The sequence below is a fragment of the Podarcis erhardii genome (genome assembly GCF_964252035.2).
Source record: "Podarcis erhardii genome assembly, chromosome: Z".
Lineage (NCBI taxonomy): Eukaryota > Metazoa > Chordata > Lepidosauria > Squamata > Lacertidae > Podarcis > Podarcis erhardii.
In genome coordinates, this window is record NC_138504.1 from 24866834 (window position 1) to 24884256 (window position 17423).

Genomic DNA, 17423 nt, shown 5'->3' on the forward strand with positions numbered 1-17423 from the left:
GCCAGAAGCAGCTTTGTCATGCTGGCCACATGACCCGGAAGCTGTCTGCGGACAAACACCGGCTCCCTCAGCCTATAGAGTGAGATGAGCGCACAACCCCAAAGTGGTCTGTGACTGGACCTAATTGTCAGGGGTACCTTTACCTTTACCTTTATACTGTAAGAGACCACGAAACAATACAGAAATGAAGAGAGATGTTGAAGCTAGCAGGGTCGAAATCACCTAACTACACTCCTGGTGTCCTGGCCGGGGTGGGGGGACCAGACAGCACACTGCCCACCCACCACATACTATTTGTAACCAAAAGAAAGAACATGAAAGAGGGAAGAGAAAATAAGAATTAACAGGTAGAAATAAGAAGGTAGGAAAAATGGCAAAGAAGGAAAGAGAAGGAAATTGAGGAAATGCAAAAAAAGTGAGGGGAACAAGAAAAAATAGAAGTGTCTTGAAAAGAGTAGGGGTGGGATGTCCCCCACTTATTTGGGGAAAACAATTATCTCCCTTCCTTAAGCAATAGTGGGATAGTGAAACTCCCTCCAAAAAGCATAACTATGAAGCTGAGCTCCCACCCCCAAGCAGTATATAAATTTTATGAAACTAATAATATAATAAAATAGCAAACAAAAATACAAATCATTATGATATCACCTGGAGTACTGCATCCAGTTCTGGGCACCACAGTTTAAGAAGGATATTGACAAGCTGGAATGTGTGGAGAGAAGGGCAACCAAGATGATTAAGTGTCTGGAAACCAAGCCTTAGGAGGCACTTAGGTGTGTTTAGCCTGGAAAAGAGGAAACTGACAGGAGATGCGGTAGTCATCTTCAAATATCTACAGGGCAGTCACGTGGAAGATGGAGCAGGCTTGTTTTCTCCTGCTTTGGGGGGTAGGACTCAAACCAATGGCTTAAAGTTAAAGGAAATGTAAAGGTAAAGGGACCCCTGACCATTAGGCCCAGTTGTGGCTGACTCTGGGGTTGCAGTGCTCATCTTGCTTTACTGGCCAAGGGAGCTGGCGTACAGCTTCTGGGTCATGTGGCCAGCATGACTAAGCCGCTTCTGGCAAACCAGAGCAGTGCACAGAAACGCTGTTTACCTTCCCGCCGGAGTGGTATCTATTTATCTACTTGCATTTTGACGAGTTTTTGAACTGCTAGGTTGGCAGGATCAGGGACCGAGCAACAGGAGCTCACCCCATCGCGGGGATTCAAACTGCCGACCTTCTGATTGGCAAGCCCAAGAGGCTCAGTGGTTTAACCCACAGTGCCACCTGTGTCCCTTAAAGGAAATGAGATTCCAATTAAACATTAAGAGGAACTTTTTGACAGTAAGAGCTGTTTGACAGTGGAATGGTCTGCCTAAGGAAAGTTTTTAAGCAGAGGTTGGATGACCATCTGTCACAGATGCTTTAGTTGAGTTTCCTGCACTGCAAGGGGTTGGACTACATGACCCTTAGGATCCTTTCCAACTCTGCAATTCTATGATTCAGCAAACTGAAAACATTGCAACCCAAGCCTCACAAGTGATCCATACCGACAAGGGTCACCTTTCCCCCCAGCACTATCCCTTTAGTTATTTATCCTCGACATCCAGTTTAGTGTATGCAACGCTGCCCATTCTCCAGACGGCCAAAGATGGAAGCGGGGCTTTTCCCTTTGCCTTCAATGTTGCAATGTTTGTTTGCACAGACCGGCCAGCCCAGCCCACCTTAGCGGGAGTGCCGCTCGTGCTGTCCCCTGCGCCCAGCCCAGGTTTTTCCGCCTGTTGCTCGTTCCTTGGGCGCGCTCCACACACACGCGCGCGCGCATGAAGTTCTGGCCAAAGGTCTGGATGCTGGAATCCAGGCCGGGTTTTCACGCCTCTGCAGCCGGGCTGTTAGGTCTGGCTGTGTTGGGAGGAGGAGGAGCGGAGAAGCGCAGAGGGCGAGAGGCGCAGAAGCGGCTGCGCTTTTGCCAAGAAGGCTGGTCGCCGGCGGCAAGCCCCAGGGGTGTTCTTGCGCACTTGGGAGCGCGCGTCCGCTCCTGCTGCTGATTCAACCCACCGAGCTGCTGCCTCCCCGGCATCGGGAAGCTCTGGCCGGCGACGGTAGCAGCAGCAGCAGCTGCCCAGGTAAGGGAGCAGCGAAAGGGAGCGCCCAGCTTAGTTCAGCCTGGCACGGGCGAAACTTGCCGGGTAACTTTCTAGCCCGCTCGCCTTGCCCAGCAGGGGTGCATTTGCCAGCTTGCTTCTGTCCTCCTCTCCCCGCCCCCACTTCTTTCTCTTGTTTATTGCATTTATAGCCCACCTCCGCCTCCAATGAGCGCGAACTGCTGCGCCTGGTTCTGCTCCTTCTCATTTTATCCTCACAGCAACCCTGTGAGGTAGGTTAGGCTGAGAGAGGCTCGAGGTCACGCAGCAGGCTTCATGGCTGAGTGAGGGATCCGAACTCTGGTTTCCCTCCTCCAAAGTCATAGTCGCAAAACTCTTCACCGTTCTATTGGCTCTCATTTTCTTCCATTCGGGACCATGTGCCCCACTTTACAGAGACAGTCCTGTGTTTGAAGGGCAGCCGGGTCCAGACCCGGTTTTAAAGTTCAAGCGGACTTCCTCCCCGTTTTCTCATGACGTTCCGTTTATTTATTGCACATTTTCATCCTGGTTTGTCTGCTGCGGGGGCTAGACCATGTTGCCTAAAGCAGTTCTTATACAACATCGTTTCCCCCATCGTTTTCTTTAATGCAAACAGTGATGTATTTATTTTAATTTTTGCGATGGACTGGGTTTGTTGTGCAATAGGCACCCGGTCAGCTATAATTAGGCAACCTGAATTTTCAGTTATATATAAATGTTACTATTTTCAAGCGAGATTCAGTCTTGAAAGTGTGCATATTGTGAAGTTTCATTCAGCTATTGCAAATGGCTTGTTGGCAACATGTCTTATCAAAAATTTCCCAGAAAATGTAAATTTGGATTAAAGGGGTGGGTGGGAGCTGGGTGCAATACAGTCTGTCATTTTCACCCCAAGGACTTTGTGTAGTTGTTGCAAAGAAAAAAAATGTATGCATGAGGACGAGCACCCATCCCACACTTGCTTGGAAGCACCCCTCTCCCTCAAAAAGAACCTCTAAAAAGGAGAGTCTTGAAGTTGCCCGTCACCAGGGATCACCTGGGCAGCAGAATGGTGAGATCTTGGGTGTTCAAATGACTAGTATTATTACTTCAAAATTTGCATGTATTAAAAAATTGGCATATGAACAGCATTTTTATCCCCCTTCAGCAAAAAAGTGGGGGTTCCCAGAGCAACTTATTCTTAAGAATACAGTAATAAGAAAGTCCCACTCAAACTTACAGTTTGAAAGACACAGAAGAAAAGGGAAAGGGAGTGGGAGGGAGGAGGAAAAAGAAAACCCCAGGCACTAGTTCTTAGTTACAAATATGCTCTTAGCTCTTCATGCAGATCGTTATCCTTTTGGGAGGCAGGTGGTGATGCATTTTCTTTCTTTTAGCAGTGCTCAGGTGTGACCTATCTTTCTTTGCTTGCTTCACACATCCTCCTCCTTTCTGACTTGCCACTCTGGGTTGGGGACAAATGCATGATTGTCATGCGGGCAATGCCAGGTGTATGCAGTCATCATGCATTGCAGGTTTGTTTGCTCAAGGGAAATATGACTTAATATGCTCTTAAGCCTATACCTTGAATGATCCAACTGCTTATGCATGTGACAAGCACTTGATTGCAAATGTGCAAAGACTAAAGTAGCACATGTGACATTACATGTGTGACTACAATTAACGGGTCTAATTTTTTAGAAGTTAAAGAATAGCTTGGAATGAGAAGTGATCAGGAGTAGGACTTAGAAGCACAGGGAGCAATGTTTAACCCTATCCCCTGCAGTCACGGTCCTGATGAAAATCATCCTCTTAAGCTGCTCTTAAACCTTAGTATGTCTCTGAATGCCAGGGAGGCATTATGCCTTTGAATACTAGTTGCTGGGAAATCACAAGTGGCGAGAACACTGTGGCACTCAGGTCCTGCTTGTGGACTTCCCAGAGGCATCTGATTGGTCTCTGTGAGAACGGGATGCTAGACCAGATGGGCTCCTTTGGCCTGAGCTTCCACCATATATGTACAGGTTACTGGTGGAGGAGCTGTGATTGGACTAGTTCTCACAGCCAAATCAGAAGGGATGCAGAACCAAGCCAGTGTGCTGTAGTGGTTAGAGTGCTGGAGTAGGAGCCAGGAGACCAGGGTTCAAAACGCCACTCAGCCAGGGTAACTTTAGTATATGTGCTGCCGAAGCGAGCACTGGGTAACTTTAGGCCAGTGGGTAACTTTAGGTCCACTGAGTAGGTCCACTGAGTAACTTTAGGCCAGTCACTGTCTCTCATCCTAACCTACCTCACAGGGTTGTTGCGAGGATAACAAGGAAAGAGAGAGAGAGAGAGAGAAGTGTAGAGAAAAGATGGGATGTGAACGTAAGAGTAGAGAATAAATGAATAAGTATTACTGCAGCTAGGGACACGGGTGGCGCTGTGGGTTAAACCACAGAGCCTAGGACTTGCCGATCAGAAGGTCGGCAGTTCGAATCCCCGTGACGGGGTGAGCTCCCGTTGCTCGGTCCCTGCTCCTGCCAACCTAGCAGTTCAAAAGCATGTCAGAGTGCAAGTAGATAAATAGGTATTGCTCCGGCAGGAAGGTAAACGGCATTTCCATGCGCTGCTCTGGTTCGCCAGAAGTGGCTTAGTCATGCTGGCCACATGACTTGGAAGCTGTACGCCGGCTCCCTCGGCCAATAAAGCGAGATGAGCGCTGCAACCCCAGAGTCAGTCACGACTGGACCTAATGGTCAGGGGTCCCTTTACCTTTTATTACTGCAGCTGTAAGGGGTAGGGGAAAATTTGGATAAGGAGCATGACACCAGGTTAACCCCCATAGTTATGCCTCTGTAGCTGTGCCCCTTCTACGACTATGCAACAGAATTGAAACATTGACCAAGGCAGACATTTTGGTTTCAGTGGCAAATCACCTTCTTATCCTTTCTGCCCCCTCTACCCTCCTTGTTTAACATTCACCTCGAATAGGAGTTCTGGTGGAGTGAAAAGATTGCACACTATTTTGTGACGATTTTGATTGAACATAATAAAGAGATTTTGGATTCCCCCCCCCCCAAAAAAAAATAAAACTTTCAAATTATTATAATGATGTAATGTATGGGTCATCTTATACTCGAAGGTCTGAAGGAAACAGATCATAAACAAGTAAATGCAAACAAATATTATGTACACACACAGAGACACACTGATCATAGGAGTGATCACATGAAATGTCCTTCCAAGTACACATTTCCCAGCATAAAATGGGGTTGGAGTGTTTTTGTTGGGGTTTCTGTTTTGTTGTTGTTGTTATATCTTCATTTTAGATGTTGTGATTTATGTGGAAATTGTTCAGTTTGGTTGTGTATTTGTTGATGTTTTATTTATTGTTTATGACTACTTTTGTTTTGTTGCAGTTACATATTTTTTATGTTGTAAGCCTATTTGAACTCAGTTTGAGCTCTGTGTTAGCCTAACCTCCCTTGCAGGAGTTGTTCAGGTTGTTGTAACGATAAAATAGGGATAGGGAGGGGAACCATGTATGCTATCTGGAGCTTCTTGGAGGAAAGGTGGGATAATCAATCCATCCATCAATGCAGGTGGTTCCAGATTCCAGGTAGGACTGGTAGGACCCATGTTCTGACTAAGCATAAGGCAGCTGCCTATGTTCTTATGTACCATTCCCCTTGACTTTGGGTAGCACTTGCTGATCTGTCTCAGGCAGCAGAAAGTCTTGGGCTTTCACCTGTTACAAATTACAACAGAACCATGAACCTGAAAATTAAAATACATCTCTAGTCTTCCTAAGTGTGCTTACTTGAAAATCTTTCTCATCAAAACCACAACTGGCACAAAAAATGTTCAGGGTGGGAGTTTCCATCTGAAATACACAGTTGTCTCTTCTTCCTAAAATCTGATGTTGAAATAGCTGGGGGAGTACGAACATAGTTATCGTGCCTTTTGGATAGATATGTGATGGGAAATACCAGAACAAACCAAGCAGCAAAGCTTCCATTCAGAAAGGGCATTCCTGAATGAAAAGCTTTGCTCGAGGAATGCATTCCTAAGCGCTTCCTCTCAAATCTGTTCTGAGACAGGGAGGCAAGAGAAGGCTTTGTGCCTAACGATAAAAGGAGGAGGGTGGACTTGGTCTGAAGGCACCTGGTCTGGTCAAGATCTGGATGGGAGACTGTGCACGAACTCTATATATGCTGCTATGGTTTTTTTTCCAAGTTACAGTGGTACCTCGGGTTACATATGCGTCAGGTTACATACGCTTCAGGTTACAGACTCCACTAACCCAGAAATATTACCTCGGGTTAAGAACTTTGCTTCAGGATGAGAACAGAAATCATGCTCAGGCGGTGCAACAGCAGCAGGAGACCCCATTAGCTAAAGTGGTGCTTCAGGTTAAGAACAGTTTCAGGTTAAGAACAGACCTCCAGAACAAATTAATTACTTAACCCAAGGTACCACTGTATATAGAAAAGTAAAGATAGCTGTGTTGGCCCATAAGAAACAGGAAACAAACAAACAAACAAACAAACAAACAAACAAACCATGTTAGGGTAATACTTTTATTAGGCCAGTCAAAATGCTATAAAACAATGTGCAAGCTTGGGAGTTCTCCAGAACTCCTACCTTTGTTTACAGTCGAATCTGATGAAGCATTGTGGGAAACGCAAAAGCTTGCAAGCTATTTTGTGACATACTGTATTTTGGCCAATTTTCATTGGCCTTATAAAGGTGCTGCCCTCATATGGATTTGAGTTTTTTGCTCTTAACCTCTCTCTCCTTCTCCCTGCCGCCCAACCTCTTGTGCATTTCTTTTTCTCATACATAACCTCTTTTTCTTCTCCTTCCCAGCCTCTAACCTTGCTCTCTCTCTTAACCACCACCATCACCACTACTTAAATTCTGTAGGGGGGTATCAAGTGTGTTCTGCCTACCCCTAGCTTTTAGCTGCCCTGCCCTCTGTCCTGTCTTGCATTCCATCAGTCCCATCAGCCACCACTGCATTCAGGCATAAGTACTTCTTGTTGTCAAAGGAGTTAAGATTCTGCAGTGAGGTTTGTTTGATTCTGCCTTCCTTGCTCCTTCTATGAAAGTGGAACGTCACAGTCCAAATAGAAAATTCCAAAGATGCGGGAGGCTAACAGCCCTGCTCCTAAGATTTTTCAGTGCGCTTGGAGGGCTATGATAAGATGGAGCACCTGTGGCCTTCCAGATGTTGTTGCACTCCTACTCCCATCAGCCCCTCCAGCTTGGCTAGTGAGCACTTTGTGATGGATGTTGGGAGCTCGGCAACATCTGGAGAGTCACACACTCCCCATCCCTGGTTTAGTCCTCCGTCCCAGCTCAGTACTTGCAATGCATCAGTCAAACTGTGCACAAACTGTGCACGTTTCGTAGGATTGTAGAATTGTAGAGTTGGAAGGTAGCATGAGAGTCACCTAGTCCAACCCTCTGCAGTGCAGGAATCCTTTGCTCAATGTGGGCTTCAAACCCACAACCATGAGACTAAGTGTCTCATCCTGTACTGACTGTGCTATCCCAAGCTCTGCTTGACGTCTTTATCTGAACGAGGTGCCGTTTAAGCTCCAGCCTCTCTCACTTTCCTGTTGTTCATTACAGGGCTCATTTCATGATTTTCTTCTTGAGAAAATGTATTCTCCATGCACATAATGAATTTTCTCCACCTGGCAAGGAGAATGTGCTCATTGTGTCGCTGCCTCACTTTTGATTGCACTATAAATCAATAGTGTTATCTGCAACTCAGAAAGATTGTAGCGCAACCAAACGAGCAGCAAATTATCTTGAGTAACCTTCCAATAAAGTCACACGAGTGAATAAAAGCCCATTCTGACCATTGTCAGCTTGCTGTAAATACACCTTGGGGAGTAAAGCACAGGTCCCCTTGAACGGAGAAATCAAATAAATGTTTGGAGGTGATGCCAAATGGAGCCATTTGTCTTTCAAGGAGCATGTTGAGATGATACAGATTGGGGCAACAGTTTGCGGAAGCTGCCATTTGGCAGGCACCACTATTATGCTGACTGATGTGCAGCTGGTGCAGTTGAATAAACTGGCTTGTTTCAGATTGTTCACCTTGAGCAACTGCAGATTGTTACACCTGTGCAACCTTTTAAGGCTTTGATTAATGCTATGCAAACCATAACTTTTAGCACTAGTTACAGTTTCAGTTTGTTCCCTTTTGCTTGCCAAAGGTCAGCTCCTTTGAACCTGTGAGGTGGAAGCACTGAGTGGCTCAGAGGTGGAGCTAGTGATGTTACATACATGCCTGTTCAGCCATTTCCAGTTGCAGGACATGCACCTTTACGATACAATAATCTTCATTGTCTTTGTCCCATACAGAACAACGAAATTGAAAATCTACATCAGATTTACACACATTACAGGTGTGCTACTCCAGTGGGTGCTCCCAGGAGCTGGTCTCCTGGTCACAGGTGACATGAACTTACCCATAGGCACCTAGGGCTTCTCTAATCTCCAATAACTCAACCACTGAGGGACATCATTTGCATATTCCAGCCAATGTGTGTTTTGTATGCAAAACAGAGGCACGGGAAATAGAACTTTCCAGTTTCCAGTGCTGCATAGGACAACAGCTTGGAGATCTCTTCAGTGTCTCATTGTTCCATCTAACAATATGGAAAGTGAAGAGGCTACATCCGGTGGCCTAGGCTGGTTAAACATGCTACACCTATAAAATCAACACTATTTCCAAATATTTAAACTACAGCAGTTAAGTCTCTTAATGTTCCACTGTCATTATGGGTTCTGAGTAGCGTTTTGTATCCATGCAAATGGTGTAGGAATGAAGGAACCTTCAGAGGAGTGTGTTTGTCACATGCTGGTGTTGGATGAGGCAGGGGGCAAAAGTAGACAGAGGAATGGGTGTAGTTTTTAATTTCTAGTGTAGGCTACATTCCAGTCACTAAAGTCCAAGTGATCAGCATTTCAGATCTACACGCCTCTCCTTCCACCTTTCGTCCATTAAACAAGAGGGGATGTGCTGGAACATTTTATTGCAGGTCCCACCTGTTGTAACCTAATAAGAAGTCTTGACAGCTTGGAAGTAACAAATTGCTTCTTCTTCTTTTGCATTGCTTCCACCTTGAAGCTGGATAACTGAAACAATAAAAGCTTTCAGGGGAGCATTTCTGAAGGGTGAGATTATTTCTTGATATTGACAGAGTCAGGCCTTGACCCTCGGGGTGAAAAAACACAGGTGGAATGGGGAGAGCTGCTGTTTTGTGATAAACCACACAGCTCTCTTTGTTTTCTGGTGAGTGTGTGCCAGCTCAGCAATTCCTTCTACACTGAGCTGGAGTTTTAAGGCGTTTGAAGCACACCTCATTCACTTTGGCCAATAATGGACATTTTCACCTTTGGTTGGAGATGATGTGCACGACTGGTTTTTCACAATTTGGCCTGTCTTGGGTAGGATGCAATAGATTAAATGAGAGGTTTTTTAAACCTCTGCTCAGAACTTTTGCTTCAATATGGGGAGTGGGTGGTGCTAAAGCAGAGTAAACCTGTACCCCTTCACATCTCAGAAGTATTTTTTAAGTACAGTGGTGCCCCGCAAGACGAATGCCTCGCAAGACGAAAAACCCGCTAGACGAAAGGGTTTTCCGTTTTTCGAGGCGCTTCGCAAGACGAATTTCCCTATGGGCTTGCTTTGCAAGACGAAAACGTCTTGCGAGTCTTGCGAGTTTTCCCCCTTTCCCCCCCTTTTTCTAAGCCGCTAATAGCGCTAATCCGCTAAGCCGCTAATAGGGATGCTTTGCAAGATGAAAAAACTGCTAGACGAAGAGACTCGCGGAACGGATTATTTTCGTCTTGCGAGGCACCACTGTACATTGACATAACCTCCTTCCACTAATTTCCCCCTCCGGCAATTAGAATCACGTGAGGAGGAAGGAGGAGCAATACTTGCTGGGTCCCTCCCTTGCCATCCCATTTTCGGTGGCCCCAACCCCTGCTGCCCATTCACTGGAGCCAAAGGACTGAAGAAAGATGCCTGCTCTGTGTGAATATACCACGCTTCCACCTTATATTTAAATCACTATTATACCACTTTAAGAGTAATAGGGCTGTAGTTTAAGGATGTTGAAAGCTGTTAGGAAGCCTCATATTCCCCTCACAGAGATCCAAAATGCTAGAGGGAGGGAGGACTGTTTGTTAAACCAAACTGTAGATCTCTGAGGATAATTGGCAGGGTGTATCTCTAATACCGCTCAACATCCTTAACAAACTACAGTTCCCAGGATGCTTTATGGGAAATCATGGCAGTTAAAGTGGTACAAGAATGCTTTAAATATATAGGGTGCAGATGTGACCATAGACTTCATGCGTGATTTAGAATCTTGAACATTCTGTGAAATGTAGGTCTAACAACTCTTAGGACCATAACAAACTACGGTTCCCAGGATGCCCTGGGGGAAGCATGATCATTCTGGGGTCTAAATCATACAGGGGACCTACAAAAAGAGCCAGATTTCCTATCTCAGACCTTTAGGGCCAGCATATGGACAGATCCATCAGGGGATGTGTTCCTGCTCTCTCCATGCTATTTCCATCGCATCAAGAGAAATGACTGAAGGGAGCTGCTATGTTGCTGCTGCAATGTAAGAACAGTGGAGCAGCCCCTGCTCTCTGCAGCTAGTCACTTTCCTCCACCTGAGTTTTGCTTCCACCCTTGAAAACCTGTGTGTGATTCATAACCTGTTCTATATCACCTACATGACATTCCTGGCCTTGAGTGTGTTGGATGACGCTGTCTCAAATTCAACGGCCAGTCCAGGCATTTTCTGCAAATAGGGCTACATCCAATGCTGAAGTTCCACTGGCACAAAAGACACCTTTGTGTGCCGGAACTCCTCTTCCTCTCCTGCCCTCTTCAACTTCCCACATTCTTTCAAAGTCAACTCTGGAGGGTTAGGGAGCTGGAGGGAAACAGAAGTCCCATTGCACAAGTGGGATCTGTGCATTGTTGGATGCAACTGACAAAACTGAGGGGGCACCATTTTGTTCTTTGCCTCAAGCAGCACAATATTCCATTCAGGGCACCCAACTAGGTGACAGTTTGTCATGCTATTGATTGGCAGTTGTGTACTAAACTGAGAGGGCAAAATCCCAACACAGTAGAGGCCTTGATTTTTATTTTTAACGTACCTTTCCCTCCTCTCTTCTTCCTTCCTTCCTCCCTTCCTTCCTTCCTTCCTTCCTTCCTTCCTTCCTTTCTTTCTTTCTTTCTTTCTTTCTTTCTTTCTTTCTTCAGGCTCATAGCACAACACCTACCCATAACAACCACATGTCCTGCACAAGATAGGTTAGGTTTTCTGGTTGTGTGCACCACTTCCCCGAAGTGATTTACATGAAGTTTGAAAGCAAAAAATAAGAATGCATAGGGGTCATCCACATTACCACCCCCACCCCCGGTGCTTTAAAGCACCATCTCCATGTGTGGTTTTGGAGAGGGTTTTTGCCCTGGTGCTTTCCCAGCAAAAACCCACTCTTTGCCTCTGAATTGGAACAAATGACAATTCACCATTTGCTAACAAAACAGATTGCCGTTTTCTCAGATTAAGGATTTTGTAGGGAAAGCAGCGGGGCAGAGGAAGCACTCAGACATGGTGCTTTAAAGTTCAGAGCTGTGCCTAGAAATTCAGCACAAAAGGAAGCCTGGATGAGCCCATAGTCAAGGTGAAAACATCCAGTCATTTGTGTTCTCCAAATGCCCAGGAAAACAAAAACAACTTTGCAGTGGTGACTGGTGCTCATTGGAACTGGTAGGATGGGAAGCTGACAGTGGGTTGAGCTAGAGCCAATGACAGGCAAAGCTAGCTAATTCAAGTTTCGTCCCCATCCTCCTCCCTGAGGAGTTCTACAGTGACAGTACCTAGAACAAGGAGGAGGAAGTTAACAGGCCGTTCCACCCCATCCCACCCCTGGACTTGTTGTTGATGGGGCAATGCTCTACTCTGCCTATAGGAGCAGCCTTCAACTGCATCTTTACTTGGCACTGAAACAGTGACAAAGTTGGCACCAGGTGGGCCTCCCCAGGGAGCGCATTCCATAGATAGGGAGCTGCTACAGAAAAGACCCCTTTTCTTCATCACCACCTTCTGGACTTCCCTAGGAGGTCTTAGGGGCTGGGTAGGTTATATAGGGATTGTAACAAAGAAGGACATATTTGCCAATATATGGTAAGAATGTAGTGCAATTAATAAATATTGGGGAGAGGGAGGGAAAATAATGGTATTGTAAGAAAGGCAGCAAATGCGACCTACAGACATACCTGATTTGAGTTCTTCAAAGGCATGTGAAGTAGCAGCCCAGGAGAGATACGGTACATCCCATATGCTAATTAAAGCACTAAGGGACTTGGCTCATGGTTGCTAAAATTGGGGAAAGTGCTAGCCAGTTCCAACAACTGATCCGTGGCTAAGGAAGATCTAGGACCTTATGTTCATGAACAAAATTACCAGTTGTAAATAACATGGGAGAAGTGAATTTGAATGATTAATAACTTTCAAAATAAACTAAACACTTACTCTGTTTTCCATTGGAATCAGAACAAAACTGATTAAATGATTTCTGTGGATATATTAAGCATGAATTGATTTTGCTGCAGTGTCATATATTGATATTATTAATATATTTTTTAAAAATAAAAACACACAGTGCCCAGGACCAGTCAAGTTGAGTCAGAAAACCTGAGTCAGAAAATCTGAAAAGTGCCTTTTCCTGGCAATGAAAATGCAATAATAACTCTTTGCTACCTTTTCATCATTCCCAGAATCACCCGCTGCACCCTACCTAATGGTAGGGCTGGCCTTATATATGTAGGGGAACACTATTGTTGTCGTTATATAATGAATTAGCAATTATTATCATTTTACTCCTGCAAGTGCCATAAAGTTTCAGAATCTGTTTCTGCATCAGTTTTTGCTCAGTCCCTGCTGGGAACAACTTGATGTTTCAGTGCAGAATGGATTGTACTATGTTTTCAAGTAATTCCATTGTTTCACCATTCGTACTGCTATGCACTCATGGCAAGCCAAGCTGTCAAGTCACACAAGGACATGGGGAGGTAAAATAGGAGCTACTTAGCAGCATGCAGGATCAAAATGTATCTCAGCATGGCAGGCAAGATTAAAAATGTCTTCTCTTTTGAAAAGCAATTATTTATTAACTGCTAGAATGGGCTTTAGAACAAAGTGGTATGTATTGGTTTAGAGGTCTGTTTAAAGAGAGATGTTAGGTTGGCCACTGGACTGAACATCTTATATAGCTGCTCTGTATTTACTTTTATAGAAATATTTATATGCCACTTAATTAAAATAACCTCCTTAAGTCGTCTACGTAAACTAATATAAAATGTATTCTTAAAAAAAGCAATTGCAAATGAACTTCAAAATGTCAGATATATTAAAATTATCAAAATATAGATCAGATCAACAGTTTTAAAAACAAATGCAATATACAAAACATTGTTATAGGTTGGAGGGCTGTCCTAAACAAAACAGTTTTTGACAGGTGTCAAAAACAGGTACCCATGTGGTGCCTGCTTAATAGGCAAAGAGTTCCAAAGTTGGTGCGGGCTGAGAAGTGCATCCAGCTTAAAGTGCATCCGGACTGCAGGTTCCAGACCTCCCTACCTGCTGTCTGTACTAATGTGGAAGGAAATGGGACAAAGCAAGTACCTTGGTGGAGCAGATGCCTCCTTTACCCAAGCAGGAATGACTCTGCTGCTTCCACTGTGACTGCTAGACAAAATACAGTTGTATTTATGACATTGGCTGGGTGATTTTGCCCTGCAGATGCTATTAAGTCAACAGCATGCGAACAGGAGATTGCAATGAAAACTTTTATGGCTTCTTTTTTCTTCTTTTTTTTCTGAGGCCTCTGGAGGCTCAGAAGCATGTAGAGCAAATATAGCACAGGAAATGCACAAAGTGTACAAAAGCCTCATCTTTATGGCTGAATGCATGATATGTACACCATACTGGCAAACAGCTTCAGACTCTGTTTACTTTTGCCAGCTGGATACTGTGAGTTTAGCAGCACTGAAAAGAAGGGTCCAAAAGACTGCTTTCCTGAAACCCCAGCATTTTTTGGTCCGATGAGTTTTCTCAGAATTATGTATAGTAGGACCTTTTTTAGCACACATAGTTCAGACCTTTAATGGAGCCGGTTGCTATCTAAATAAATAAATAGTGACAATTTAAAATAATATTGTAAAGTATTGCAACTTGTTACAATTTTTAACTTAAACTGAGAGCTCTATATTTGATGAAATTTACTCAAAAGTCCAATGGTGCTTAGTCCTGGAAAAGTATGTTAACATGCATAGAGTGAAATCCTGTCCTCAGAAATAAGCCCATAGAATCAGGGATGAGTAAGAAATGTAAAGGTGAGTCTCCTTCATTTGCAGTTTCCCAAACAGCCATCAAAATTTTCATTGCCTTTTTTTCTTGCAATTTTCATTGCAAGTTTTCTGCAGCCAAGTAACGTTTACCAAAAAAAAATGCATACACTAGGGTGAAGTGTGCATTAAAAAGCACATGTCAGTGGATGTAACATACAAACGTGAATTATATCAAGGGAAATTGCTTTGCAAAATCCCACACAAAAATGTGTGTTTTAGGATAAATTGTCATTTATCCGAAAGTGTGGAGAAGTATGAATTTTGAATTGTGATTGTGCTTCAGTTTGCATATTGTTTTGGAAAGTGTGAATTGGGTATGTTCGCCTTCAGATGTGAACTGAACTGAATTTCTCTCTCTCTTCCCCCCACCCATCCTGAATTGCAATACAACAAGGAGTCTTGGAGCAGCTTGCAAATTGACATATGCTAGCATTGTGTCATAATCACCTTGTTATCCTTTTGACTACAAGGCTCTTGAGCAGATGCCCTTTCCTCCTTCTTACACTTAAGTTTGATCTGGCTGAAGCAAATGGGTCTTTCCTCTACAAAAACAAAACACTAAGGCAGTTTGTGTTGCCTGCCTACTCACTTGGTTTCTCCATGCAACTAAACTTAGGCGAAGATTATATCTCATTCTCAGGCTGCTACAACAGAGAGATTGTTTACAGTTAAACACACACACAGTTTTGCTTGCTCGAGGCTCATGTGCTCAGGAGTAAGTAAACATCCTTGATGTTCACATGTGATCACTGCATTTATCTAAAAAGGCATCTCAATGGGGGTTTTTTATTATTATTCCTCTCTTCTCAGGAGCAACTGAACCAAACTGACAGACTTCTCAGCTGAAGGAAGCAGATGCTTAATTCTCTCCTGCATCCAACAGCTGTCTTGTCTTCTCATTTGGGTGCCTGGGAAAGCTGACTCATTTACACTTCCACCTGCACGTGGACAGAGTGAAAGGAGGAAAAACTCACTGGGAGCTGCAATTGTTTTGATTGACACAGGCATGCCGTGTAGAGGACCAGAGCCTGGAAGAACAGATCTGTGCTTTGAAACAGTAGCCTGGATCCTGCAGGGGGTTCTTCCCCAAGGTATGCCAGAGTAAAGTGCTCCCTACTGCTCCCTATACATTCTGACTCATACATAAAAACTGTATCCCTTCAGGCTCTCTATTCTGGTTTTTCATGAGCCCCTCACCACTGTAGCTTCTGCCTCCAAAGTGCCAATGCTTTGATTGCACAGAGAACGCCAAGGGAAAGATGCTGGATCTCAGCTTTCTCACAGAAGAGGAGTATGGGAAGCTGATGAAGGTGCTGCAGAGGGATGCTGAGTTGAAGAAAAGGGATGGAGATCGTATCAGGTAAGAAGTCCGGGCTGTAGCAAAGTATTTACAAATTCTGAGAGGTTAAGTTTCCTGTAGTGATGATGGTGATGATGATGTTGATACCGGGGTCACCAGCATGGTGCACACAGGCACAGTGGCACCCTTAATATTTGCCCCTGGCACCCAAGAAGCCTCTGACCCCTCCCACTCACTTCCCCCTTGCTCATGAGTTGGTAAGGGTGGTTGCCTCCCCTGTGCCTTGAAAAGTACTGCTCAAGTGATGCTCTTTCTCAATTTCTTCTTTTATTTCCATGTGCTTTATTGAGCTCACATTCCACTGAATTTGACTTTAACCCAGATCCCCTGGAAAGATAAAGTGTGTGTGTGTGCATGCATGCACATGCTTTCTTCTGTCTTGGTAGGGATCTGATCTGGGAGAAGTGGGAGAGAAGTGACCAAAGTAGGTGGCACCTATGGTACCTGCTCAAAAATCTGTATGTGCCCCAAAACCTGAAGTTCAATTCTCCCTGTGATAGCAGGTTTGCTTTTTGAAATGTGAATGAAGCAGCATACAGCGCTGTGAGAAAAAGGACAATTTCCCGTATTCATGCTTGAGAAGCTGTCCATTTTTCTAAAGAAACCCCCCAAACTACTACTTTTATGCTTCCATCCTTTCCAAAGAGCTTGGGGTAGTGTATGTGTCTCCTACTTTTATTATCACAACAATCCTATGAGGTAGGCATAGCTAGCTCCTTGGGAGCCCAGGGCGGTGCAAATGCCCTGCACCCGGGGGCAGGGCAAGCCTCCCACGGGGTAGGGCAAGCTGGGGCAGAGCACACAGTGCAGAACCTCCACGGGGTCTACAAGCCCCACGTTGCTGTTTCAGGCAGCGCGGAGCCTACAGGTGCCCAAGCTGCCACGTCGCTCCCCCGGAGAGACGTGTGGCTCGGGTGCACTGCAGGCCAGGCCCCGTGGACACCATCCTCAGTGATGACACTCGGGGTGGCCCACACTCTCCTTCCTACGCCACCAGGTAGGGGGAGACTTAGAGAGAGGGGACTAGGATTACTCAGCTTGAGTAGGAATTTTAATTCAGGACATCCCAGCCCTAGACCCCTTATTGTTGTTAGTATCTGTCTGTCTCAAAAGACAATGGAGTGCGCCTCAGAGGTGACGTCAAACCACTGCTTTAGCAGCATTGCAGTGACCTCCCCAGGGCACAAACCCAGGCAGGGTGTTTGGAGGTTCTTGGCTGCCCAGACAACAAGACCCCCATCCTGGTCCTGCTGATGTGGTCCAAAGGAAAGCAGAGCAATTTGTTTGGCACCAGCTTGGTGTACAAGGTACCATCCAACCGTCTTAGGGACTCTACTCTGGATTTGTGTAGGGTTCACTCCTTAACCTTTTCGTCTCCCGAAGATATCCTGCAAGGCGTTGGAGGATGAGAGTTTTCCTTCTCCTAGATGGGCTACCTCCCAGGTTAACGAGCCCCATCTGTCCCTCAACCCATTATGCCCCACTAAATAATAGTTTGACCCAAGACTTTCTTAAGCTGGAACTCAGTTC

General features: G+C 45.0%; 1 protein-coding gene across 2 annotated transcripts in view; it reads left to right on the forward strand.

Moving 5' to 3' along the window:
• The first annotated feature begins 1942 nt into the window (after positions 1-1942).
• LOC309333451 (synaptotagmin-like protein 2) overlaps positions 1943-17423 on the forward strand; it is a 55797-nt gene continuing 40316 nt past the window's right edge. Inside the window, exons 1-2 of one of the 2 annotated variants that reach the window (XM_081846962.1) lie at positions 1943-2109; positions 15344-15893. In XM_081846962.1, coding sequence (XP_081703088.1) covers positions 15793-15893 — 101 coding nt within the window. In that variant the 5' untranslated portion in view covers positions 1943-2109; positions 15344-15792. The remainder of the gene's footprint in view (positions 2110-15343; positions 15894-17423) is intronic. The other variant, XM_081846963.1, reaches the window with a different exon arrangement.